The 26,810-nt window shown below is 33.3% G+C and overlaps 3 protein-coding genes across 3 annotated transcripts; 1 reads left to right on the forward strand and 2 right to left on the reverse strand.

The window, feature by feature from the left end:
- Positions 1 to 1,590: 1,590 nt before the first annotated feature.
- LOC101267937 (leucine-rich repeat receptor kinase RGFR1-like protein) lies at positions 1,591 to 6,082 on the reverse strand. Its single transcript, XM_010328510.4, has 2 exons — positions 2,757 to 6,082; positions 1,591 to 2,412 (listed from the first exon to the last, which is right to left on the reverse strand). Exons 1-2 carry the CDS (start codon positions 5,599 to 5,601, stop codon positions 1,874 to 1,876), a joined length of 3,384 nt encoding a protein of 1,127 aa, XP_010326812.1. The 5' UTR covers positions 5,602 to 6,082; the 3' UTR covers positions 1,591 to 1,873.
- Positions 6,083 to 15,863: 9,781 nt separating this feature from the next.
- On the forward strand, positions 15,864 to 20,143 carry LOC101254338 (inosine triphosphate pyrophosphatase). Its single transcript, XM_004247774.5, has 8 exons — positions 15,864 to 16,089; positions 16,191 to 16,255; positions 17,187 to 17,250; positions 17,349 to 17,358; positions 18,844 to 18,875; positions 19,000 to 19,112; positions 19,686 to 19,762; positions 19,853 to 20,143. Exons 1-8 carry the CDS (start codon positions 15,945 to 15,947, stop codon positions 19,971 to 19,973), a joined length of 627 nt encoding a protein of 208 aa, XP_004247822.1. The 5' UTR covers positions 15,864 to 15,944; the 3' UTR covers positions 19,974 to 20,143.
- Positions 20,144 to 21,696: 1,553 nt separating this feature from the next.
- On the reverse strand, positions 21,697 to 26,583 carry LOC101254639 (probable pectate lyase 8). Its single transcript, XM_004247775.4, has 7 exons — positions 26,125 to 26,583; positions 25,503 to 25,556; positions 24,835 to 24,909; positions 23,065 to 23,707; positions 22,866 to 22,969; positions 22,602 to 22,740; positions 21,697 to 22,520 (listed from the first exon to the last, which is right to left on the reverse strand). The coding sequence occupies exons 1-7, from the start codon at positions 26,241 to 26,243 to the stop codon at positions 22,299 to 22,301; spliced, it is 1,356 nt and encodes a 451-aa protein (XP_004247823.1). The 5' UTR covers positions 26,244 to 26,583; the 3' UTR covers positions 21,697 to 22,298.
- Positions 26,584 to 26,810: the final 227 nt, after the last annotated feature.

Raw genomic sequence — 26,810 nt, forward strand, 5'->3', positions numbered from 1 at the left:
AGAAGATTATTTTCCATCTGACAAATTAGGAATCGCTACTTCCATATCGTTTCATTACATACTATTCAATTTATAAATAACCATAAAAAATCATATTTTTTGATGTGACAAACTAGAAATTGCTACTTTCATATTATTTCATTACATTGTTATTAAAATAAAATAAAAAAGTGAGAGCTAGGGTAGAACTTACATTGTTTAGGCACACATGCATGACAATTTGGCAAAAGAGGGCTAATAGTACAATTTGATTCTAACTACATATGTCAAATCAGTCACATGCATGCCTCTTTCAAAGTTAAAGGCATTATTATTAGCTTTTGTTTACACTTTTTCAGTATTGAGAATTTTTCATGATTGATTGCTTTGGGTTTCAGTACTCATATTTGACCACATTATTGTTCAAATCAGGTAAGAGAATCATTTTTCATAAGATTAATAAAGTTAAGTCACATATTATTATTTCACATAAATGGAGGATACTTTTTCCCTAGTACGAATTACTCGTATTACAGTCGTACTAACTGAATTTGTTTGTCCAAACATAAAATTCAATCAAAAAAAAGTGTTTCTTAATAAAGATTTTTCTATATTCAGAGCTCGAAATTGAGATTTTCGATTAAGAGAAAGTAACTCATCTACTGCACCACATCTGATAAAATTTGAAACAATTACAATTTATTCAGTATACCTATTTGTTATATCTTGAAAATCATTAAATTAGAACAAGTGTTATTACTTGAAAAATATATAAATTATAATACGATCGACAAACATTTTTCACAAAAACAATTTCAATTTTGGTTGATGAGTGAATTATTTTTCAAATGATGAACAATACTATTACAAATAGTAAACTACATAGTATTTTGCTAAAAAGAATCAGAGTATTAAAGATTGAATTAAATATCAAGATACTTATAATTAAAGAAAATATTGATACAAATTAAGAAGTTAGTATAATTACACCCCTTTTAGTGGAAAATGTTTTTCTCTTGAAAATAATTTCCAACCTACCAAACCCACCCTTAAAAAAGGCTTGTGGGGAATGCTTTGCCCCTAAAAGTCTCTCCCAAATTTTATTTTCCACTACAAATCCACAAAGTTGATAAAGTTTGTTCATGATCCTTAAGAAGTTTATTGTATAAATTAATAGTCAAATTTTTTCAAGAAAAAGAGGATTTTTTTAGTTGCAAAAGAAAAAAGTAAAGTAGTCTTAGGTTCATTTGATTCGCAAACTAAATTATTTCAGAATTATAGTTTTGTAATTATAATTTTTGAACTAGTTTATTCCACTTGAAAGATGGAATGAGATAAGGTGAGATATTCAGTACAAATTTAATACCAAACTTAATTTTGACATATTCCACCTTATTCCGCGTACCAAATGAACTCATTATAGTATACAACAACAATATCTCACAAGTAAAGTCAGAAAATAATGGATGTACGTAAACTTTGCCCCTATTCATCAGGTGTTCGAGTATCATTATTCAAATACCTATATCAAGGACAAAAGATGTACAATAATCACTAGTGTTTCATGCACTTTGTTTTATTATTTACTCATTTATATGTAGGTCCCAAATATTTGTTTGAAAGCTTAAAAAATGAACCTTAAAACAAGGAGGAATAAAGTTGACTTTAGTAGCTACATGAAAGCTTTAAAAATGCTCAAAAAGCCAAATTAGCATAAGTTGGCTTGTTTTGTTTCAACTTGTCACACATATCTACCACCTTTCTAATTCTCTTTACATAAAATTCCAAACAAACAAACATAGGATTATTGAAACTTAAAACTAATAGTAACTAATATGACAAACTCCAATATTCAACGCAAATGTAATATGTTTTGTTTAATCACTTAAACAGTTTAAACTCCACTTTTGGCATTTGATGATGATGATGAATAATAAAGCAATGATGAAGCAGAGAAGCTTGTGTTATTGCTCATTGTATACATACTTCTTGCTTTCTGTCCTGATGAAGATGTTGCTAAAACACCCTTTGTTGAGTTGTTGTTTTCTTGATTATGATCAGTAGTTGTTGTTGTTGTTGGAGAGCCTTTGAGTAAAACATCGACTTTTGCATATTCTTCTCTTTCATGTTTGATTTCCTTTAGCATTGCTGCAACATCTTTCATTGTAGGCCTTTCATCTGGAGTGGAGTTGACACATAACAGGGCTACTCCTAATGCTTGTAACATTTCCTCGATTTCTGATTCTGGTCTCGAGTGTAGACTTGGATCGAGGACTTCAATTCCTCCTCTTTTCCGTCTTACCCAATCAACTAGATGCACTCCTTCAGGAATTGTTGGATCGATTGGCTGCTTACCTGTCAAGACTTCTAATATAACTACTCCGTAGCTGTAGACATCGCTCTTTGCAGTGATCTTCATCATATAGCCATATTCTGTGTAATGCAAAATGAACAATATTGATACACTTTCGATCAATGATCATCAAGAACTACTGATATTCTTTGTAGATAAATGCAATGTGCAATCATTGTCCTTCGATTTTTGTTACTACTGTTTGTTTCTTGTACTTGGATTATTTTAGGAGGCATTATTTTGATGTAGTTAGTGTTCGGCTTTCACATCCGTAACTTCTTTTTCTGCAGGACTACACTGGGTATGTTGTTGTTATGGTTGCAATACACAATCAATGCTTATAATATAACTAAGTAAAACGTATACTCGGAATAATATGCTAGGTGTAAGGAAAATGATGACATGAAATAGAAAAGAATTTTACCTGGAGCAATGTAGCCGTAAGAACCAGCAACTGTATTGGAGGAACGACCAAAATCACCATCATCGACTAGTTTTGCGAGGCCAAAGTCTGCAATGTAAGGCTCAAACTCCAGACCAATGAGAATGTTGTTGGCCTTGATGTCTCTGTGAACAATTGGAGGAGCACAGTCATGGTGCAAGTAGGCGAGCCCTTGTGCTGCCCCGAGCAATATTTGGTATCTCAATTCCCATTCCAAAGGGTTACCGCTTCTCTCATGGAGAAGACTTCCTAAGCTCCCATTAGGCATGTAATCATACATGAGCAATCTTGTGCTTCTGTTCCAACAACACCCCAAGAATCGGACAATGTTCTTGTGTCGAATTGAACCGAGTGTCTTAACTTCTGCAGAGAATGAATCACGTACCCCACATTTCTCATCATTGCCTCCATTTGTTGTAGTCATGGTTATTGGCCAAAGCTTCTTCACTGCTATGACATCACCATTGTTCATATCTGCACGATAAACCATCCCCGAGCACCCTTTTCCAATGACATTAGTATCCACAAGGCATCTGAGTATTTCGTCCACTGAAAAATTGAGCTTCTGGAATGGAGTAAACTGCCAAGCCCAAGAATCTCCCATCTCTGAATCATCATCCCTTCTCATCGCCCTTCGTGCGCGTATGATAGCAATAGTTCCCATAATCACCATTGCTATTGTCATGATGACTAGCAATGCAATGGCTAATTTGAGCTTCTTTGACCTTCCCTCATCATTTTCGTTTTTAGCTACTCCTACTCCATCGATATTGCTGAGGAAACACGAAGGCCTTCCGAATGAACATAGACCTTCATTTCCATCTAGGTCTGATGATGGCAACTGTCGAAAGAGCTTATTGTCCGGAAGATAACCAGTGAAGTTGTTGTATGAGACATTCAGTGAGACAAGATTATCGAGCCTCGCTAGTGGATTCAAGTTCCCTTCAAGGTTGTTGTGCGAAAGGTCAAGTATCGACAGCTTGCTTAGTGAAGAAATTTCAGCAGGAATTGGACCTGTTAGTTCATTTAAACTAAGGTTGAGAGTGATTTCAAGGGACTCAATCTTTCCTAACTGCATCGGTATGCCTCCCGAGAGCTTATTGCTGCTAAGATCAAGCAATTGAAGACTCGAACACATGCCAATAGATGGAGGTATAGACCCTGAGAACGAATTCTTACTGAGAATCAGCTTATTCAACGACACAAGACGCCCAAAACTAGCCGGTATAGGCCCTGCAAACCGGTTATTTGAAACGTCCAAGACTTGAATCCCTGATAGTGAAGACAGAGTGTTAGGCAGGGGACCTTCCAGTGTATTGCTGCTGAGGTCTACCATTTGTAGCTCAGTACAGCTACTTATCTCATCAGGAACTGGTCCAGAAAGGCGATTCCCGGACAAATCAAGAAAGTTTAAGCTCTTAAGACCTCCAATTTCTTTCGGTATTCCACCAGCTATCCTGTTGTTTCCAAGTCTTAACCTCACTAATGAGCTACAATATCCAATTTCTCGAGGTATAGTACCCGAAATATCGTTAGAAATCAACAGCAGCTTAGTAAGGTTTTTCAACTGAAACAAGCCTGGAGGAATGCTACCAGTAAGTGAGTTATGTGACAAGTCCAGTGCCTGAAGGTTACTACAACTACCCAAAGTTGAAGGCACACTTCCTTCAAGTTGATTATCCCAAGCAAAAAACACAACAAGACTAGTCAAATTCCCTAACTCAGAAGGAATCAAACCTGAAATCTGATTTGTGTCAAGCTGCAACTGCACAAGACTTGTACATTGTGAAAGAACAAAAGGGATTGAACCAGAAATATTGTTGTTACTAAGCATAAGCTCTTGTAACACAACAAGACCACCAAAGGATAATGGTATACTCCCAGACAAATAGTTCAAAGACAAATCAATCATAATCAGCTTAGTACAATTCCCAATCTCTTCTGGTATAACACCAACAAGATTATTCTGCCAAAGAAGCAACTTTTCTAACTTTCTAAGGTTCCCTAGCTCAGATGGGATTGAACCAGAAAGACTGTTTTCATACAAATACAAGTTCACAAGCTCAGTACACTTACCTAAATCAGCAGGTATCTCACCAGACAACATTGTAGTATAAATAGACAAAGTTTCAAGATTCTTAAGCTTACCCAAAGAAACAGGCAAAGAACCAGATATTCTTGTATCAGCTAAGCCTAAAACAGTCAAATTCCCACAATCTCCTAACTCATTTGGGATTTTCCCAGTAATATCTTTATTCCCACCAGCTCTTAACACTTCAAGATTTGATAACAACCCCATTTCACTTGGTAAACCACCACTAAGCCTGTTATCAAAAAGAACAAGATTTTTTAACCTTCTACAGTTCCCAATCTCAACTGGGATCCTCCCAGTAAGCTGATTTGAGTTCAAAATCAAATCTTGAAGGTTCACAAGTGTTCCAATGCTTAAAGGAATAGTACCCACAAGACCATTTGAGCTTAAATCAATAGTAACAAGTGAAGAACAGTCACCCATGTTAAAGGGTATTACACCAGTGATGTTAGCATCAGAAATGACAAGCTTCTTCAGGTACTTATATGAAGAAAGATTTGTAGGTAAAGGAAGTTCAAGATGAATAGACTGAATATTGATTTCTGTAATAAAACCTTGGAAGTTGCATTTTATGAAAGACCATTTACATGGGGTGTTATCAAGAATGTCCCAACTAGAAAATGGTGCAACAACATCAGTAACAGAAGAAGAAGAAGAAGAAGTGAAGAGAAGGGTAATCAAGAAAAGAAAAAAATGGTATTTTTTGTTGGGATTTGAAGAAGAAGAAGAAGACATCTTTGCCTCAAATTCCAAAAATTTCTTCTTGGGTTTGCAATTGCATATCAAAAAACCAAGTAAAAATCACTTCTTTTTTGTTTCTTGGGTTTTGCTCTGTTTTTGTGTAGTTTCTTGGTTTCTACTCAAACTGAGAGTTTCAAAAACTTCAACTTTTTTCTATTGGTGATATTGCAAAACAACAACATTAAAATAACATGCTAAAAGGTGAAAAGAGAGGAGATTAATTAAACAAATAAAAGGCAAATAATAAAAAAAAATGGTTAACAAATAAACCAAGCAAAGAATACATTGAGATTGGCAATTCTCTTATCCACCTCCACCATCTTCCCCTAGGATCCCTACAACTACCACCACCCTCCTTTGATATATTAGCACTCGGCGAGTTTCAGCGGCGGAGTTAGAATTTTTATGAAATATCGAAAAAGCATGCTTAGCGGCGGAGTTAGAGTTTTCTTGAACAAGTCAAAAAGGGTTTGATATGTAGTATATATAGATAAAAATCATTTTATTTGACCTAAGCCGACTCCGGTCCGATTTATGCCGCTTTAACTATGGTTTAACCATTTAGATAAAAAAAAAATCTTTCCCTTTTTATATGTATACATTTGAATTTAATATAACTTTACTTTCATTTGCGTATTTAGAATTTGGACAGAGAGTTTTAGATACATAAGGTGATTCCACTTCTATTTACACCGTTACGTTTTGTTTGTTTAATTTTAACTATGGTTTAACTATTTAGATTAAAATAAAATCTTTCCTTTTTTTATACATATACATTTGTGTTTAATATAACTTTAATTGACGGATTTAGAATTTGGACAAAGAGTTAGATGCTATGAAATTGAAAAGGAAATTATAATTAATGAAGTAAATATGATGGTAAATTGTTTTTTTTTAAATGGTGATTATGTAAATGTAATCTAATTAAGAAAAAAAATACCATTGTAGTCCAACAATTCTAAGTTGTATATAAGGATGTGATATTGTAAATATAAAATAACAAAAAAAGAAAGGAAAAAATTATCTCAAAAACTTATCTTTATTTTATGATAGTGAGTTAATATATAATAACAAAATTCATAATCATTAATAAGGTAATGTAAAAATTATTAAATTCACTTTTAAAATATAAATTACACTGTAGATCCATCCCGAAAAAAGTAACGCTTAGAGGGGAAACAGCCGACACAAGAAAACACAAGAGAGTGAGAGAGAGCAGTTAGCTCCAAAACCAAGTGTTTGTGTGTAATATTTTACATTTATTTATTTATGGATAATAAGTTGAATATAAGTATTGGAGTTTTGATATTTATATCGAAATTTGTGATTTTTCTTATGTTCTTAATTATTTTTTATCATCTCAAAATTTTGATTTCGTCATTTGATCTTTGATGATATATCTTCAATTTGATTAACCTTATATCATTGCTAAGCAAAAACAAAAAACATTGTAAGTTTATTGTATTATTTTTCTGTTTACTTGCGTAAAAAAAAATCACATTATTGGATTAAATATCTTAAAATTGAAGCAATGGATGGGAAAATATTTCTAGGACACAAGAATCCATGCCATGTTCTATCATAATGTATTATGTTTAAATGTTAGTGAAATGTTTAGCATGATTTTGAACTATAAAGCTATCGAGGTGTAAAATGGACGGATTAAGCTGAATTTATAAAAAATTATGAATTCGTCTATAAAATATTTATAAAGCTAGTAGCTAACGATATTTGACTCGATAACAATTAACTTATGTTGCTGATTATAAAGACTTTAACACACTCTTTATTACTGTATATATTTATTACGACTAAAAGTTATTTTTATTACAGCACATTCAGTTTAAATTCACAAAATTATCACTTTTTTCCTTAATGTTTTTCCATTGTTTATGTAACTTAATTTAGTGAACATGAGAACTAATCATAAACATGCAATATCATGCGTATATAAGCGTGATATCTTTGGATAATATATATTATTTTCATCAAGTTATTACATCAACTAATAATTAATTAAAAATTAAGAATTATTTACCCTAATTATTTATTAAACCTTAATTAGCGCGTAAAATCATGTATGTGTTTTGTAAGTTAATTGGGGTAATAAGTACTATTCCAAAGTTTATTTTACCACACATAAAGTTGGAGCATATATCGATATTAGCAAAATTTTGCTTCAAGATCCAATGTAATTTGTGTTTTAATTATGTATTAGGAAACAAAATCTTGCCATAACTATTTCAAAATTATGTTTAATTAATATTAGGGAATCCTATATGTGTTTATTTATTGTTTTATGGTTAAAAGTCTGCAGTGTCATATCAATTAAATTATTATATAGTTAAAAAGAAAACTGAATTATGGGAGTCACAAGGATGGAATATTTAATAAAATAAAAGTTATTTGACACTAATTATTATATCTTTATTTTTTACTATATTCTCCACTAATTAATTTCATTAATTTTATTTTGTTACTCCCAAGGATTGTACAATATTGGTGTTCACCTTATATCAAAACCAAATAATATTAAAAGAAAAATTCAACCATTCTTATGGTAAAAAAAGAACTGGCAAAATTATCTTTTTATTTCGGTTTAAAGCAAAAAAAAAAAAATGTGAATATAAAAGAATTTTAATAATTTAATTAATTGACTATTTTAATTTTCATCTTGTTAATAATTAATGATAGTTTATTTTCCACCTGATGATGATTTTCTTTTCAACATTTTTTCTTTCATTTCTCTCCCATTTAGATTTTAATGTTTTCTCTGTCTTAATTTATTTATTTTACTTCACTTTTTAGAGTCGATTGAAATTATCTTTTAACTTATGATTTATAAGTCAAAAGTCATAAATTAAAATTTAATGTTTCTTTCAATTTATTTTACTTATTTTATAATAATTTATTTATTATCAAACAAAAGTAACAAAATGTTTCTACTATTTATAACTTTATGAAGCAAAAAAAAGTCAATACTTTTTTTATAAAATTAATTTGAACTACACATTTTAGTTTCAACTATCTTAATATTTAGCTAAGCTAATATCAACATATTGAAATAATTAGTTTAATAATTAAAAAACTAAACATAATATATTTTCATAGGTTAATTTTATCGCTCCGAGCAAAACAATCAATATTGGTAATACTTTCCTCAAATTTAGCTAACAATGATTGTTAAAAAAAAAAGATGAAATTTAGGTAAAGGACATAGAGAATTTATAAGATCCACCCACACGTACATGTTGATTGTGATTATGTAGACCAAAGTCAAAATCAAATCTAAAGAGTGGGACCTATATATGTAGGCTCCATTAGCCTCCTAAAATGAACATCAAACCTAGAAAATTAATTTTTTTAAAAAAAGTTTGAAAAAAATAAATAGAGTAGAATAAAAACAAAATACAATGAAAATAATCGAGTTGACGTAACATGCGATATTTTATAAGAAAAGGTAGAGATTAATTTTATCTTTTAATATATTTTACAATCGAGTTCATTGCACCATATTCGTTTGATGTTTTTTACGCTATTATACAGAAGTGAATTTATCAAATGCACAATTAAAAAAAAGTAAAAAAAATTCCAAGTTGTCCTAGACTTTTTTTTTTTTAATTTTAAAAGGGAAAAGAAAAAAATATGTCACTAAATTATTGTAAATGGTATGTAAATATCACCTGTCATAGTTTTGAGACATTTCTGCCTCTGCCGTCATATTATACTAACAGACATACACGTGTCATAATTTTATCCACCGATCCGATATTTATCGACGGATAAGATTGCATCATGTGTCCCTATTTAGTCTTCCGTTAGAGTGAAGGGCATATATGGTCCAAAAAGTATGATGGAGGATATCTGCATACCATCTACGATAGTTTAGAGGTGTATTTGTCCTTTTTCTCATTTTAAAAAAGATCGTCATAGACAATGACAATTTTAGATTTTCACTAAGGAAATTCGGTAAATAAAATATAGTACTTGAAATTTGAATTTGAAAGCTCAAAGTGAATTTAGAACCCTATAAACAACAAAGTCAGCTATTAATCTTGTGTTCAACCGATTCAAAATCTATACATAAACTAAAAATACAAAAAATACCTTATATACATATACAATATACTAACTCTTTGTCGAGTGAACATCCTCGCCTCTTCTAGATCCGCCCCAGACCATAGAGTTGTTATCACTTATCACTAGTGAAATATAAAAATAGAAAGAAAACAAATATAAAATTGTAAGTAAGTGGAATTGAGTAGGAATAATGATAGCTTTTGGCAAACAAAATTCCAGATTTTGAGGGTACTTCACGTGAGCTTAACAATCTCACCAAATTTATTAATTTTATGTCCACTAATTGCTTCAACATATATATACCAAATCCCCCTTGCAATTTTCTTCTTATTTTATTGGTTAGAGTTGGACTATATATTTTATTTTAAAAACTATAGTGTATATATATATATATGAAATGCTTCTTCTTTTTTTGTTTATATAATTTCATATTAGAAACTTGTCTATAAGTATTTGACTTGTCTTTTCAATTGTTTCTTATTTAATTTGGGGGGGGGGGGGATGAGGTGTGGTGGGGAGGTTATAATTTGAATTTATAGGAAATTTAAGAAATAAATAAATAAAACTTAAAAGTAGGTGGACTTAATTATTCCATAGCTTTTGTATGCTAAAAGTTTTTTGAATTTGTAATATTTATATAGTTAATAAAAAAATTCTAAGAAGTTTAGAATAGAATCTTTTCGAATTAATAGGTGTATCCGTTTTTTTTTTCCACATAAATTGAAACATACAAAATATTTTATTATGTATAAGTCTATACCTCAAACGATATAATCCAATAACTACTGTCTACTATAAATTGTTAATAATCTTAGCATATGTAACACTCGATTCCTTTAGTAAATCTAATTGTACGAGTTTTACACACGAAAGGCGTGAATTCTATTTTCACCTCTGCCCTCGACCACTTCCTCTCATTTTCCCATAACAATACCCTCCCTTTTCTTTTTTCTGTTTCCCATCTGGTATCCGGAGCTCTGACTAAATTCGAATTGCACTCTGTAGGACCTATTTGAGGATGGGACTCTCAATGGAATTTTCTACATACCCAGGACTCCAACCGAAAACCTCTAATTTAGGCGAAACACTCCTATCAGTACACCACATTCTACAAACCTATTTTTAACTGATCTATCGATGAAAATTTGAAATTATCAAAATGATACATTTCAAGCATAGTATACCTAAAGGGGAAAAGAATAAATTTTTCACAAATAGTAAGTATTATTTTTTTAAAATAATTATTATCATGATTATTTTTTTTTACTATATAGTATTGTTGGTCCATAAAGAAAAGTTTTTGGACAATAAGGTCCAAAAAAGATAAAGATAAACGGCGCTGCAAAGAAGAACCTATTTCCCTAAAATAAGGGTATTTGTGGCCTTGGAAAACTAAAACTCTTACCTATTGGAATCTTTACACGTTTTGCTATGTCTAAGTGTCAACTAAAAACCATATACTCATTCACACTTTGGCTTATAAAAAAAAAGGGACAATGAGTAGTATTATATATATTCTTGTTATTAAATCATAATATAAGATATCAATTACTTCGGTGATCGCTAAGTTGGTTGAATAAGATATCATCCAAATGAAGGAATTTTGAATTTGATATCATTTTCAGTGATTGATAAATTGATTGAATAAAATATCATTCGAATGGAGAAATTTTGAGTTTGATATCATCTTCAGTAATCGCTGAGTTGATATTATTTTGATGTTATTTGCATGCATTTTTTGATTGAACTTTGTGGACTATTACGAAAAGCAAAGTTTATCAAGAAGGATAAAATTATAGGTTAATATTGTACAAAGGCAATAAAGATATAGTTATTTGTTTGATCAGTTAACTTCTTTAGAAAGTTATAAGAGCACTTAAAAGAGATATTCATAATGTAATATATTTATAACAATTTTCATATTGTATTTTTCATAGATTATATTGTTTATAAAATGAGATTTTCTCTCTTTTATATATGGATTTGGAGGTCAATTTAGGTGATATATATATATATATATATATATATATATATATATATATATATATATATATTTCTAATTATAAGGAGTTTCAACTCTTATCATTTAAGTGTAAAGCTCAATTAAATTGGATTAGGACATAACATATGTAAGTAACTCAAATATTGATTAAACTGATAAAAGACTTCGTTAAATAAATATTAATATATTTCTAGTGATCAAATATTAAATAATATATAATTGTCTGATTAATAAATAAACGTAAGAGATTTTTCCTAAATGTAGGACTTGATTATTTAGAAATTTAAATTTCATATAAAGTGTCACAATAATTAGCCAAAAAAAAAAGGGGGCAAAAGAGACTTTAGAATATGAGAAAAATAACAAGAGGTGAAACTTATTTTGGGTAAAAATAATTATGTGCAAGGTAGATAGACTCATAGTCATAGACATTAATAAAAGATATTTAGACTAAATTAAAATAGCTAATTAATTAATAAATTTTGACTCAAGTCTTCATATAGATATTGTTAAAAAAAAAATAAAAATAACTTATGAACATTGGTCTGCGGTATTGATTCTTTTCTTCAATTATTAGGAATACAAAAGAAAGGCATATTTATAAATAAAAATAAAATTATAGTATTTATTAAAATATGGATTAGGGGTAAGTCACATGATTATTATGACAAATCATGTGACTTCCATTTTTCTTTTATCATTTTAAAACACTTTATTTGAGAATAATCATCCAGTCAACGACATATTTTGGCTAATTTTTGGACGTTATTATATATAATCGGGAAAATGGACAAGTACCCCCCAATCTATGCCCGAAATCTCAGAGACACACTTATACTATACTAAGGTCCTATTATCTCCCTGAACTTATTTTATAAGTAATTTTCTACCCCTTTTTAGCCTACGTGGCACTAGTTTTAAAAAAAAAGTCAACCATCTTTTGGCCCACAAGATAGTTCAGGGGATAATAGGACCTTAGTATAGTATAAGTGTGTCTCTGAGATTTCGGGCATAGGTTGAGGGGGTACTTGGGCATTATCCCTATATAATCTAAACAAAGAAATGGGCCACAAATTAATCCTATACAAAAAGCATTTCTCATTTTCAGTATAAGATTTTCTTTTTATATCTCTTACAATTTATAAAATTTCTCGTTCATGGCTGAAAGATCTATTTTGAACAACGAAAGCATATGAGAAACTGTTAAATAACTATCTAAATTTTTGTAAGGTATTACATGTATGTTCTAGTTGGTGCTAACACAATATTTAAACGGATGCAAATGACTGGTATATATTTATTTGTTCCCATCGTTAGATTATCGACATCGGTATAGGAATTGCAAGAAGATGCATCGACTTATAACATACTTGTCACCCTTCACAATCTGTTCTTATTACATGTCATATTGATAAAATCAAGTGATTTATAAGTAAATATTTTTTATTTTTTAATTGTACTTTATGTTTATTCTAGACGATAAAAGATTAATGAGATCGATGGGAAAATCCTCTCATTATAAATGATACATATAAAATCATTAAATATATATGTTCTGTCAATGATTTAAAGTTTATAATTTATTTTCTATTTCTCATGAGTTAATAATTCATGATTTTTTTCCCACATCGTCAAGGAAAATCTATTTTCATTCATATATTAAAGAACGATGAGACAATATTAATCGCCGAGCTCAATAACTTTAGCTTGTAACCCAAGTGGGGGCAATAATGTGGTGGAATATTGGGCTAGTCCAAAAAGGTTGGGCCTGATGGGCTTATATCTGGCCTGCCCTGTCCAAGTACAGAGTTGGGCCTTGTGGTCCAATCGAAAGAATGGGCTGATGGGCTCCTAAAGTTGGGCGGAGCGCGTGAGGCTGGTTTCACAGAGCAACGAACAGTTCCCGCTCTGTACAGTGGAAGGATAACGAGTCAGTGCCGGCCAGACCCAGTAAGAGCCTCGTGGGTTGCTTCGATTAAACCACCACTTTTTGTTTTAGTTAAATCAACTACTTAGCTCTTGGATAATTTTCAATTATATAGTTTTAATACGATGTCTATAGAATGACTAACACAATATTGAAAAATTGCGATTACTCTAATCTTTATGTATCGTTTCATATTAACGTATGCACATGTTCTTTTTGTGAAAATGATCTTTTATACTTGATTATAATAATTTTAATAAAAAAAACTTATTTTCAATTAACTTAAAATATAACAAAAAATTAAGTTTGTAAAAAAACATAAACTCAATTTAAGAAAAGTAGGATGAATTTTGAAACACTTTACTTTCTTATTTCAAAATATCTAATTAGAAATTTATATTTGTGAATCAACAAATTTATCGCTAATTAAATATGGTCAAAAGTTATCAGACTTATTTTATTTCGTATTGAACCCACAAATGCTTGTATTTTTGAGTTACCTCGAGATCATTAGAACTTTCTCTTATAGTTAAATCACTGTCCTTTGTGCGAGTTCGTCTACTGGAACCCTCGTTTTCACTACTATTTAGACTTTGACCACTACAAATGGCCCTATAAATGTAACTGTCACCGTTACTCTCACTACCACTTATAATGGAAGTATCTATACAGATTTGAGACTGAAGATAATTATCAATGCAACTATTAATGTGATTATTCCAACTATATTGAGTATCATACATGTAAGACATGTAAGAATTATAGTAGGGATCTTCGCCCCTAAATCCATTATTCAGATAACTCGAGTTTCGATAACTATAAAAAGAACTTTCTAGTTCACTCAGAAAAGAATGATCGAACAGTTGAGCGGCCGCCGGCCAGCAACTTCCGTGCACAGATATAGATTCGTTCGTGCGGGGCATTTCCCACCTCGCCTTTGATCTTTCCCTTGCCGTGTAGGTAAAGCTAGAAGAGCATCATTGGCCCGACAGCTGACAAGCAAGAAAGAATCTGACTTCAATCCTATTGGCTTTCAACTCCCGGATTCCGCGCTTCGAAAAGTCTTTTTTGATGCGTCTGTAATAGCCTATGTGTCCCAAAAAAGAACGTGCTACGCCTCCCATGCCCGGTGCCGTTGATCTGTCTGATGGGAGAGATCCACCAATCAATTCCTTTATTTCAATGTGTTGTATCCTCTACAGGGGTGGAGTGCTTCAAAGAAAGCTTGTAGTTTAGGGGTGCGCAGGTTTGGAACCCTATACAAGGGGCTAGCGCGCAATGGCTTTCTCTGATAGAGGCCCGCTTCTTCAAGTTCAAGTTCCGCTTGCTGCTTTTCATTTTGATAGGAGTAGGTGCTTGCAGCTCGCTCGCTGTCTACTAAATGAGCAATCCACAGAAATTCCACGAATCCCTTGGTGGATAAGTCCGACGACTCAGCAGCAGTGCGGAATTGAGTTTCTTGTCTGGTGGATCTGATCTATAGTTAGGGGGCAATACATACCAAAAGGTTCGAAGAAGGAAGGCGCATAAGAGTATATAACCAACCTACCCTTCTGTATAACCTATTCACATTAGTGAAGCGGTTGGATGCATAAGGGAAGTGCACGTTTGTGAGACCTTAGTCGGGATGCATAGGTGAGTCAACCTACGAGCACGGAAGAGCGTGGTACCGCTACCCCTCTCTAAGTAAAGGTAAGATTCTTAGCCCTGTAGATGACTCGGTGAGGGCGTCTTTCTTTCCAGCCGCCATACGGTTCGCCTTAAAGCCTTAAGGAGAGGGGGAAGAGCAGTTATCTATGTAATTACGGTCTTTGTTGGCCGTTGTTCCAGATCTATCTCCACATAGAAGTGTTGGAAAAGAAAGCTATCTGAGAGGCAGAGGTTGACTATAAACTTCATCTCTCTCTGGACCTCAGGGAGTTTTTCCAGAGCTGAATTGCGCGTGTTTTCCTTTCCTGTCCAGTATTTTCAATCCAAGCCGAAATAGGAAAAGCCGCAAGCACCACTGGAGACATTACGGGCCGACTACAAGAAAAGCAAAGCTTCGTAGACTCGGTCAAGTCATCTTTCAAATATTTATTTCTCTATGGATTCAATTTTGTATGATTATATTTTCTTTCTAACTTTTACAACTTTCAATAATTCAAATATATTATATTTTCTAAATTTTTTATATGAAATTTCTCCATCAAATTATTATAATTATATTATAAATATTTGATTAAGAAAAAGGTTTATACTAATACTTAAGCTTACACTCCCCAAACTCATAGACCATAAATTTTCCTCATTTGACTGAGCAATTTTTTCTCCGACGAGAAAGGGACAATGGCGGCGGCGGCGGCGAGGACGGTGGGTTCTGGGGTGGTGTTGCCGCGGTCGGTGACATTTGTCACCGGAAATGCTAAAAAATTGGAGGAAGTTAGGACAATCCTTGGGCAGTCTATTCCATTTCAGTCCCTTAAGCTTGACTGTAAGTTGACAGTGTTTTCGATTTCATATATATAACTTGAGCTTAATTTCAATGTTTGCTGTTAAGAAATTGAACCCCTTTGTGTCAAAATTTGGTCTTAGTGCCAGAACTTCAAGGTGAGCCTGAAGATATATCCAAAGAAAAAGCAAGAATTGCTGCTAAAGAGGTACTGTACCCTGGTATTATTGCATATATGTGTGTGTTGCTAGTTTATGCAATAGTGAAAGCCGAAAACTGGTAGTTCATGTAGGTGCTAATTCTCCCTTTGTTAGTTTTTAGTTGAATCCATGTCTGCCAAAGTTATATTAATTAATACTCTAGAGCATCCATTTCAATGATCCTTTCAACTAAGTACTATAGAGGATGTTTGGATTTGCTTCTTTTAGGTGCTTTTAAGCACTTATTCCTAACTTATAAATCATTATACGTCCAACTTATAAGTGTGTATTGTCTGTTTGTATGCAATAGCAAAGTAGATATTTCATGTAGGTGCCAGTTCCCCTTTCATTAGATTTTAGTTGAATCCGTGTCGACCAACATCGGTGTAGTACTTCAAGTTCTTATCCTGTGTATTATGTTAATCCGTTAGAGTATCCATCCGTTCAACCAATAACTATTGGTAGTCCACTCCTGAGGCTTTTTTGGGGGATAATGCCGGAGCACCTCAAGTATTCCACCATGTACCTGCTAACTCCTACCAACACAGGCACGTGGTAGCTTTGCATGCCACTCTAAAGGTTATTCAATAAATTCTGGTTTCTGTTGGTTAATTTCTGAAGGATTTTGTCATCCTATTGTTCCTGCCTCAACTTTAGAATCAGGTTATTGAGATACTGAACCTTTATGGTATCTTGTATATATTTTGACCTGAACATTTGCAATGCCTTGATATTTCAATATGAGACAAGTGATATAACGCTAATATCTTGATATTTTAATAGTATGTTGCTAAGTACACGAACCACCACTCATTGAGATATGACGCTTGTTTATTTTATAATTGTCCTCTTGTTTTTTTCGCCCCATCTATGAGAGATAGATTTTAAATTCATTGTTTGTGATCGTTCGGAAATTGACTGAGTTGGAAATATTCTCAGGTGAATGGACCAGTGCTAGTTGAGGATACTTGTCTTTGTTTCAACGCTCTTAAGGGTCTCCCAGGTACTCAACAAACTTATGTACACGCTTCAATCTCAGTGTATGTGCTTTTATTTGAGTTGTGACAATGAACTAAGGTGTTGAGTTTTTTGTTGTTGCAGGGCCTTACATGTAAGTTCATCCTTTTATCATTCTGCTCTTGAGTTTTGTGTTTTGTCTTCTTTTTATACTTTTTTGTATAATATCCCTTATAATATTTAGAGTCATATTCTTGTTATGCAATTCTGCTAATTGCACTTGACCAATATTGTAAACCATTGTGCCATTTCCTCAATATGAGGCCTATAGCTCTCAATTTGTCTCTGTTCACAGATGAATTGAACTGATAAACTTCAATATGTGTGAAATATTTTGTTTGTTTATAGTGATAAGTTATTTCAGTCACTTAGACTTCAGTTAGTACTTACAAGCTACTTCCTTCCTCGAGGCATGTGGTTTATAAAGTTAAGTGTTCTCAGAATTATAAGTTGTGTTTGGTATGCTTTAAGATACTTTCTAACAACAAGTGTTTCCCTTGATGAAACAATTTTCTACTGTTTGGTTGTGTTAAATTGTTGATAATGTTTTGTGATGGATTTTTTTACACCAAATAGGGAAAACTGACTTACATTGATGTGTGTGAGTCATTACAATTGTTAACTCTTGTTCAACACTTCAACTTATTTCAACCAAATGACCAATAGTCAAATTTCAGTGTTTACTTAGTGCCCGTTTGGATTGGCTTATTTGAGGTGTTTTAAAGCCAAAATAGCTTTCAAGCAGTTTTGAAGTGTTTGGGTAAAGTTAAAAAATGCTTATAAGCACCTATTTTAAAGCCAAAACAACAAAAATAAGCCAAAGTCATAAGTTAGAAATTCTATTAGTCATAAGCCAAAAGCCAATCCAAACAGGTAGAAACTGTTTTCTAGATCAATTGTTGTCCAACAAGGAGTGCTTGTTGGATGAACTTAAAACTGCATAACTGTGAGGAAGAAAATAAATTTGTTGCAATCGCTAGTCACTGTTTAATGGACAGAATCTTGTTTTAATAATTGGATTTTAGGTACCCTTTCGCATTGAAATTGGTTATGACAGTGGGTGGCACGCGAAATTGTGGAACTTACCTTTGAGAATGTACCCTGCTCATATCATTTACCTAGATGGAGAACTTTTTTCCTGCACTTTTTATGCTATCCTGATAATGTAAACACGCCATGAGAGGCAATTCTACTCTTAGAAATTTCTCTTTTATTTCCAATTCTTTTAACCCTTATTTTACTACTTAAATAAAAGTTAAAACCTTACATTAATACCTCAGGCCAGTCAAAGTTTGACGCTTAAAATGGAGAGAATGTTGGGCATTAACGAATTTAGGTGAATTTATAAGAGGTTGGAATTCTTTCCAATGATTTAACTTACCTTCTTGGATCATATTCAATCTAAATTTTAATAAAACGCGGCCTAACTCCCTTTTGGCGGACATGTCAAATTTTTGTATATTTTGTTTATGTTGTTATTTTCCAATTCTTGTTAATTATTCTCTTTTTCCATTGACATAATATACTTTGGTAATTGTTGCTTTATGTCTGGGATTGCTTGCCATATTATGTTCTGCAGCAAGTGGTTTTTGCAGAAGATCGGTCATGAAGGTAATTGCTAAGCTTGTTTTTCCTCATATACAATTGCCTTGAACTTCTTCTTTGATGTCCTCCTTTTCGGTTAATCACTCTATTTTTCTGTTCTGCTTCTAAATTTTTTCCGGACATTTTCTAGGTCTCAACAACTTATTGATGGCTTATGAGGATAAAACAGCATATGCCATGTGTATCTTTTCTCTAGCTCTTGGGCCAAATGCAGAGCCAATGACTTTTGTAGGAAAAACGCAGGTAGTATTTGCTTCTGTAATCCATGAATACTTCCTTTAGACTTTGTGGTCAATTTTTTCCATTATTATCTCTGTTGATCAGGGCTATGTTGCAAACTAGAATGGTCCTTGGCGGTTATTTCATTTATATTAAGTATCAAAGTTCCGGTTATTTCTTTATCATGAAGAGAAATGGAAAGTAGTTCCATATTTTTGCAATGGTGCTTCTTTTTCTGTCAGCGCCACCATAAAATCAACACAGAGAACTTAGTTTAGTTTTCACTCAACTAAGAGAACTCCAGAGATATACGATATTCTTCGTGAAAGTGGTTTCTCTTCTTGATTTTTCGACGAAAAATAGTTCTAGGAGATAGGCATGTCTGTAAGCTCTCAATTTTTGAGCTTTCGGTGAATTTCTTGCAATGTTACCGCTGTTTATATACTTTAGCGTATAATTCGAAAATTCCCTGCATTAACATATTTTGGAACCTATCCTAAAATGAGGAACTCATGAAACTTGATAGATTTTTTGCTTAATGTTTCTTTGTTGAACTATGTGAACAATAGAACTAACATTGCGAACATGGCTCTTCAGGGAAGGATAGTACCAGCTAGGGGACCCAATGATTTCGGATGGGATCCGATATTTCAACCTCATGGCTATGACCAGACGTAAATCCTCCCCCCTTGAGAATGTTTTCCTATTGAAACGTAAGAACATCTGATATGAAGACAGTACTAACTTATATAACTGTGTTGTAGTTACGCTGAGATGCCCAATGAAGAAAAGCACAAGATTTCTCACCGAGGTAAAGCTCTTGAACTAGTGAAGTTACACTTTGCTGAGGCTCGATACACTTTCCAGACCGACTCCACTACCTAAGACTACAATCTATGCCTCGGTAGTGACATGATCTTCATGTTCTTGCTCAAGAGCTATAATTGATGACAATGTAAGCTTCTTTTATTCTCCTATATAAAATATCGTGAAGGATGAGATACGTGAAATTTTTAGAACTTATGATTATTGCTTATATAATTTACGATCTAGCACATCTTCTCTTTTTATTTCAAGTTTCATTTGGTATGGGGTAGACTCAGGAACATGAATATTTGATCTAACTCAATCCCAGAAGCTAACAGGAAATGATAATCGCTCCCTACCATATGAGGTTGATAACCAACATATATTCTCCCTTGCAACGTTCAGGACTGGACATCTGGAGTGAACATTGAGTAAACCATGAACAGATCTAACTTGATACGATCTTAGGAAATTGTATCTGACATCTAACTCAACCTAAAAGCTAAGCTTATGAGGTCGGAAATCATCCAAGATCATGTTCTCTGGACAACAAATTTTTTTTTTTCCTGTCTAGATGACCTTTCTTGTCATAGCATAGAAAAGAGTAGTGTTGTTTAAGAAACTATAATTAAAACAATTGGTACCATATTGTACAAAAGTTGAAAGGCATCCAATGATTAGTTATGTTATCAATTATGACAATTACTTATCATTTTGCTCTCATGCTAGAATAGACTCACCAACATAATCATTGTGGTTTAACCAAATTTGATCTTGTATATTTTCTAATATCAATAAATATTGCCTTTTATCATAAAAAAAGGATGGAAACTAATTATACCACTTGAACTCAAATCAATCAATTGTATCACATATTAACATGAACAACCATGAATTTAATTGTATTGAATGTGACAACTCCAAATTAGGGTTTTATAACTTTTTTATGTTTTTTCCAATCTACCTATAACATGTAACATGGGTATACATGTGGTAAGTTGGTTATCTCATTAAGAATAATATATTGAAAGACACCCACCCCTCTTTCAAACACTACAAAAGCAATGTTTTCAATTGGGGCAAAATTAAAGAATAGGTCACATGCAACTATAGGGTCCATCCTCACATGCATATCTTAATTCTTTTCTTCCCCTCATAATGTGAAATTGAGACGCTTTAGCTTATTGTCCTATCAAGTTAATGGAGCAATATATGTTAGGTGCACCACCTATATTCACTTATGTTCCTTTCACACTAACAATTAAAAGTTGTTTTCCTTTTTATCGAATTATATTGGACTGAGATGAGCTTGAATAGAACGACGTATACACAATAAGAGTCAGTTTTCATATAGGCGATGCGAACTAATAGTTATTCGATATTAACAATGCAATAGTTAATTTTATCCAAAATGACACATCATCATCATCTCTCCAACTATCTGGTGATTTGCCAAAATTAAAGAGAATTAAGAAATGTAACCCCATGTGATGGAACATCATTAAATATTAGATTATGCTTAAGTGGAGTGTTTAACAGTGTCTCATTACTTCAAAAGACATACTCATTAGTAATTACTAAAGTTAGTTTTACACTCTTTAGCAATTTTTAAGCACATGCTATCACCATTATGGCAACTACCAAGAGGATGAAAAGCAAAAAACTTGGACAAGTGTAATTGATATTAAATTAACATAGAAAACGGGCACAACCAAGATGATATTAATGTTTGCATTGACAAATGACAAAGCAAGAAAGTAAAAGGTAGTAATAAGTAAAGGTAGTAAGTAGCTTTGCATCATTTCAAACAGAAAGGTTCTTTCTTTTCTTTCCCTTCCAATAACATTTTTCTTGACAATTCACACTATATAGCTTGTATGACTCAAAAAAAGCTAAGAAAAAACTTAACAAAATCATTCACTCCTATAGTAATAAAAAGGAAAAAAAAAAACACAATAGCCAAAAGCACAATATAGCAGACTAAAAAGACTCAAGACAGCATCACAAAGATAGAATGGGGGTGGTGGGTGGTTAGAAGAAACTAATGGATGAGGAAGACGAGCACTCTTGAGATCGAGAAAAAAAAGAAAACAAGAAAATGGGCATGGACAACGCTTCTGCACCTGCTTCAAGAACAGACATTGGCTTTTCTTGAATTGAAATCAGGCCGAGGTTGCACAACGCTTTGAGATAGGAACTGATGAATTGACAGTGTAAAAAATGTACACTTGCCAAGAGGAATGGACTGATTGACAAACAATGGGATGTAACTTTGATTTGGGAGGACTATAGGGTAGTGTTTTTTAGTAGTAAGAATGGAAATCTAACAGTGGAATAAGGAAAAAGGGACACTTTCTTTTGGTAAATCTGTATAAATGATAGAGTAGAGTGAAGCTGGCTGTACTAGCAAGTGCGGCTTCTACGACAGGCAAGGGGACCCGCACTTGAAGTAATGGCACCAACCATCGAGGAGGACTTGGCACCTAAGCTTGAAGCTCTTGCGTAGCTTGCTGAAGCTCCAGCACCTGATGGAGTGAAATAGGCACCATTAAGCATCAAGTCTCCCGATGATCTCCAGTTCCAGCCCTTCCACTGACCTGCTGCTGTGTCAACCCTTTTCGTTACCTGTGTTTCAATTGATATCTGTTAAATTCACTACATCATGAAGTAGCAATCATCTATAGTTCTTTTTGGCTTTTAAGTTACCTCCTTGGCAAAACGATTAGCTGGGGCGAGGTATCTGTTTCCTTGGCTGTTGATGGTGGGGTTAGCGCTTCCACCGATAGCATACATCTCCCAGTGAGTGTAGTCATTGTTCACTACATGGAAGTAGCCATGTCTGCACCTGCAATTTTTAAATAAAGCCTCAACATCAATATGCTTACTTCTGATCTTCTGTTTGACAAGGAAGGATAGTTATATAGCCAATTTCAACATGTTCGGGTTTTGAAGTCCAAGAAAAGAAATTACCTAGGCATTCTTTGAATGAGACCCTCTCCAAAGTGGTTGTATGCAATTGTCACTTGCATCTGCTTGTCTTTAGTGTAGGAGTCACTGTGGCCCAATAGCATGACCTGTTTGCAATAACAAAAGAGCTCCTGAAGTTAGCTCCACAGCTCTGAAAATCAGAGATAAAAATCTAAAAATTAGTTTCAAGAATTAAAAGCACCTCATTATGATGGGCGAAATGATTGTTAGAAATAGTAATGGCAGTTGATCCCATTACAGCATCAACAAGACCATCAGCACAGTGAGAGAGTGAGTTATGATCAACCCATACGTGGCTTGAGCCAAAGATAGAAATGGCATCACCATCAGCCATTGTCCTCCAGCCAAAATGGGTTGTTGAACTCCTCACCATGGCATTTCCAGTTGGTTTGCAGTCATGGATGTGTAGGCCATGGATAATAATATTGGTAACAAACTGAATCGTGAGACAAGCTCCATTGGCAATGTGAACATTGTAGCCACGTGCATCAATTGTCTTGAAACTGTTCATAATGAGCTCCTGTTTCAACTGTATGACCATGTCGCGACTGAACACAATCCATAGGGGTTCCTCCTGGATAACAGCATGACGAATAGTACCAGGCCTGGGGTTCACAGGGTCATCGTCACGATTATCAGTGACAACATAGTAACGACCATCACGACCACCAATAGCATTGCGCCCAAATCCAATGCCACAATCTGCAAGACGCTTGCGGTTCTTTTGCCAGTTGGGATCACATCTCCAGCAGTCATCAATAGGATTTCCTGTCCCACATGAAAAATATCCTAGTTTTCGCCTCTCAGTGCTGTTCCTAATGCTCCTGTTTAGCATCCAAAGAAACAAAGTCATTTTCACACATTGACAGTAAATTCTTTGAACAGTTTCTTAGGAACATGTCACTTTCTTTTCTTTACAGTAAAATTATTGTGTCTTAACAACAGGGGAATTCATTCATTCATAGGAGATAGTCAAATTCAAAATACTGTGTTTGTGATTACTTTGAAGAGTGTCGGTGGGAATAACTAGCAATAGCTACAAGTGTAGGGACCATAAGTTTGGAGCCAGTGAAAATGCATTAAAGGATTTTGTCATCCTACAAGGACTATTTTGGTCTTTACAGGTTTGGGTTGTTTGTTTTCTTGGTAAAATAAGCAAACCAATAATAATTGTAGTCACTAAAGTTTAAAAAGCCAAGGACATAGGTGAATGGTGATGCATTGCTGCCACATGAAAATAAAAAAAGAATATAAAGAATCATGTAAAGGAAACAGTATAATCTGAGTGACTATAATCCAATTGCATTTTAGTAGGCATTACACCATTCAGTTTGCTCTGTCATTTTGATATATCTTTTCTTGCATGCACATGCACTATCAAAAACTGTCACAAACTCACTACTCCCCCATGTGTAACCAGTCAATTAATGACTTTCCACAGATCACAAATAACAATACCACCCAAACCTTTTTCATTGTCTTTAAAGGACAAAATAGAAACTATTAGTTTTTTTTCATTAGAAATAGAAAAAAAGGACGAAGGAGACAGTAGAGATCTTACTAGGGGGGTCTCTCTACATTTTTTTAATAATCAAACAAGAACCAACAAGTACTAAAATTAGCCAACACAATAAATAGCACATACACACAAATATAGATTCACCCCACAGAAAAGGGAAGGGGTGGTTGGGGTAGAGAATGCAAGAGATGTTTGGACCATGTGGGGGATTGAGTAGGTCTGCTGCCATAGAGGAGCCGTTTAATAGGACCACAAAAAACAAGCTACTCCTAACAACCAAAACCAATTATGAGTTAATGCAAACTTTTTATATTCTTCGTATCCCGATCAGTTTCTGCACTATTAATACAAACTTTTTATTTTCTTCGTCTCCCGATCCATTTTCGCACGTTAATAAAAAAAAAATTGAGAGAGAAAAAAAAGGTAACTCACTGTGCAACCATGGCAACAACTTCTTCAGGATCATCCACTGCATGTTTGCTTAATTTCTCCTCAACATCTTCCAAACTAAAAAAAAATAATTAAATTTTAAAAAAAAAACAAAAAAACAGGGGTATATTGGTAATTTCAGGCAGCAACCGACATTTATCCACTATTTCACGCAGCAAAAAAGTAACACACATTACACTTTCACTGTGTGTTTTCTTTTCTTTACACTGCTCGATACAGTATAAACCTATACATACACTCTCTCTCTCTCTCTATACGTATATATTTTTTTATACATAAAACCGCAACTGAAAAACTGTGAGATGAGGCGAATCGTTAAGCAGGGAGTAAAATGACTAAAATACCCATTAAATATACAACTGTTTGGTTTGTAAAATCTGTAAATTAAGGAGTTTTACAGGGGTAGTTTTGGGAGTTAAGGAACCAATGAAGATTTTCTGGTAGAAGAGCAGAAGGAATCCAATGAGAGTGGGGGGAATGAATGTTTTTAACGAATTAAACGGTTCAGATCTAATGGAAGAAAGGATCTCAACGGTTGAGATTGATTCTAATACAAAGTACTTTTGGATCAGAACAGTGAGATCCGACGGTGGATATTTAATAAATACATTTGGAACGAAAAACTAACGGCTAAGATTGTTTCTGCATACCTCACCGCCATTGTTGAGTTTTCAGAGCTCAGCAACTGCTCTTTTTCAACAGTCCTGTTTAACCAAAACCAAAATGTAGCGTTTCGTTAGGTAAAATGTAGAGAAATTTCAGCTTGAAAAAGCTTAAACTGTAGTGTTTTTGTGTGTAATGTAGTGGTTTAGAACACCTCGTAGAAATATCTAAGAATTCTGCAAAAAAAAGTGTTTCTAGAAGATTCTAAACGAAGAAAATGTTCTCAAAGTTACGAAATCAAAGCTCGAAAACAGTAAACTTCGCAGAATTCTCTAGAAATCTGCCAAAATTTCTATGGAGAGAGTCTAACGAGCTGGAATTCGAAGAACTTTGTAAAGAAGCCATGAAACATAACATTTTAAAAAAATTCGAAAATGCAGATGAATTTTGTAGCAGAAAAGCCATAACACACTCTTCTTCAACTAGAATTTCACAGCTAAAACTCTTACAAAACCTTGAAACACAACTTTTGTTAAAATTTCCCGAAAATGCAGATGAATTTTGTAGCAGAGAAGCTAAAATTCACTGTTAAAACTCCAACAAAGCTTCAAACACTGTACAAAAAAGCGAATATCTATACTTTTTTTTCCCAGAGAAATTCGAACAAACCTAGTGTCGGAACCGTCGTTGCTCTGCTGCACACCGGCGGCGTAAACTCCGACGAGAAGCAACAAAATCAGCAGAAAACTGAAGCTAAACGAAAGCCATTTCTTCGAAGCCATTGCCATTTTTCCTCTTTCAAAAAAAAAAAAGGAAGAGAGAGTCAGAGGAAGAAGAAGAAAGAGAAGAAGGTTGCACTGAGCCCAACGTAACGGCCTCTGAAGGTGGTTTATATAGAGGCTGTTAACAGAAAACGTTAAATTTAACGGCCGTTTATCAACTAAAATCACCTTTACTTTAACTATGGTTAAATGGTTAGTGGTTTGGTTTTTTTTTTCTGTCCTAAGGTTAAATTGTCATTTTAACCTAACCTCTAACCACTTTAGTAACCGCCACTAACTGCTTAAGTTAAAGTTAGTACTAATATTTTTCTTTTTTCTTTTCTTATCACCCTTTTTATGATTGTATCTAAAAAATAATAAAAATGATTGTAATATGGTTTTTGAAAGTTTATTTCATTAGATCTATTTAGGTGTAAGTTACTTTTGAAATAAAGTTGTTAAATGTGTGATGAAGAGGTCATGAATTTAATTCGCATAAATGTAGGATAATAATACGTGTGTATATAGATATATATAATAAATTTATATGGTTTTAACCCTTTTTGGGGCTTTACGTGTAGTTTTGTTGTATAG

Source organism: Solanum lycopersicum, chromosome 9 (assembly GCF_036512215.1).
Source record: "Solanum lycopersicum chromosome 9, SLM_r2.1".
Classification (NCBI taxonomy): domain Eukaryota; kingdom Viridiplantae; phylum Streptophyta; class Magnoliopsida; order Solanales; family Solanaceae; genus Solanum; species Solanum lycopersicum.

Excerpts from the sequence above, each read along its gene's own strand:
- LOC101267937 (XM_010328510.4), bottom strand. The coding sequence starts at position 5,601 with ATGTCTTCTTCTTCTTCTTCAAATCCCAACAAAAAATACCATTTTTTT. Across the intron at positions 2,413-2,756 it reads TTACGGCTACATTGCTCCAG|AATATGGCTATATGATGAAG; the intron begins GTAAAATTCTTT and ends TGCATTACACAG.
- LOC101254338 (XM_004247774.5), top strand. The coding sequence starts at position 15,945 with ATGGCGGCGGCGGCGGCGAGGACGGTGGGTTCTGGGGTGGTGTTGCCG. Across the intron at positions 16,090-16,190 it reads TCAGTCCCTTAAGCTTGACT|TGCCAGAACTTCAAGGTGAG; the intron begins GTAAGTTGACAG and ends ATTTGGTCTTAG. Across the intron at positions 18,876-18,999 it reads GCAGAAGATCGGTCATGAAG|GTCTCAACAACTTATTGATG; the intron begins GTAATTGCTAAG and ends GACATTTTCTAG.
- LOC101254639 (XM_004247775.4), bottom strand. The coding sequence starts at position 26,243 with ATGGCAATGGCTTCGAAGAAATGGCTTTCGTTTAGCTTCAGTTTTCTG. Across the intron at positions 24,910-25,502 it reads AACTCAACAATGGCGGTGAG|TTTGGAAGATGTTGAGGAGA; the intron begins GTATGCAGAAAC and ends ATTTTTTTTTAG. Across the intron at positions 22,970-23,064 it reads ATTTCGCCCATCATAATGAG|GTCATGCTATTGGGCCACAG; the intron begins GTGCTTTTAATT and ends TATTGCAAACAG.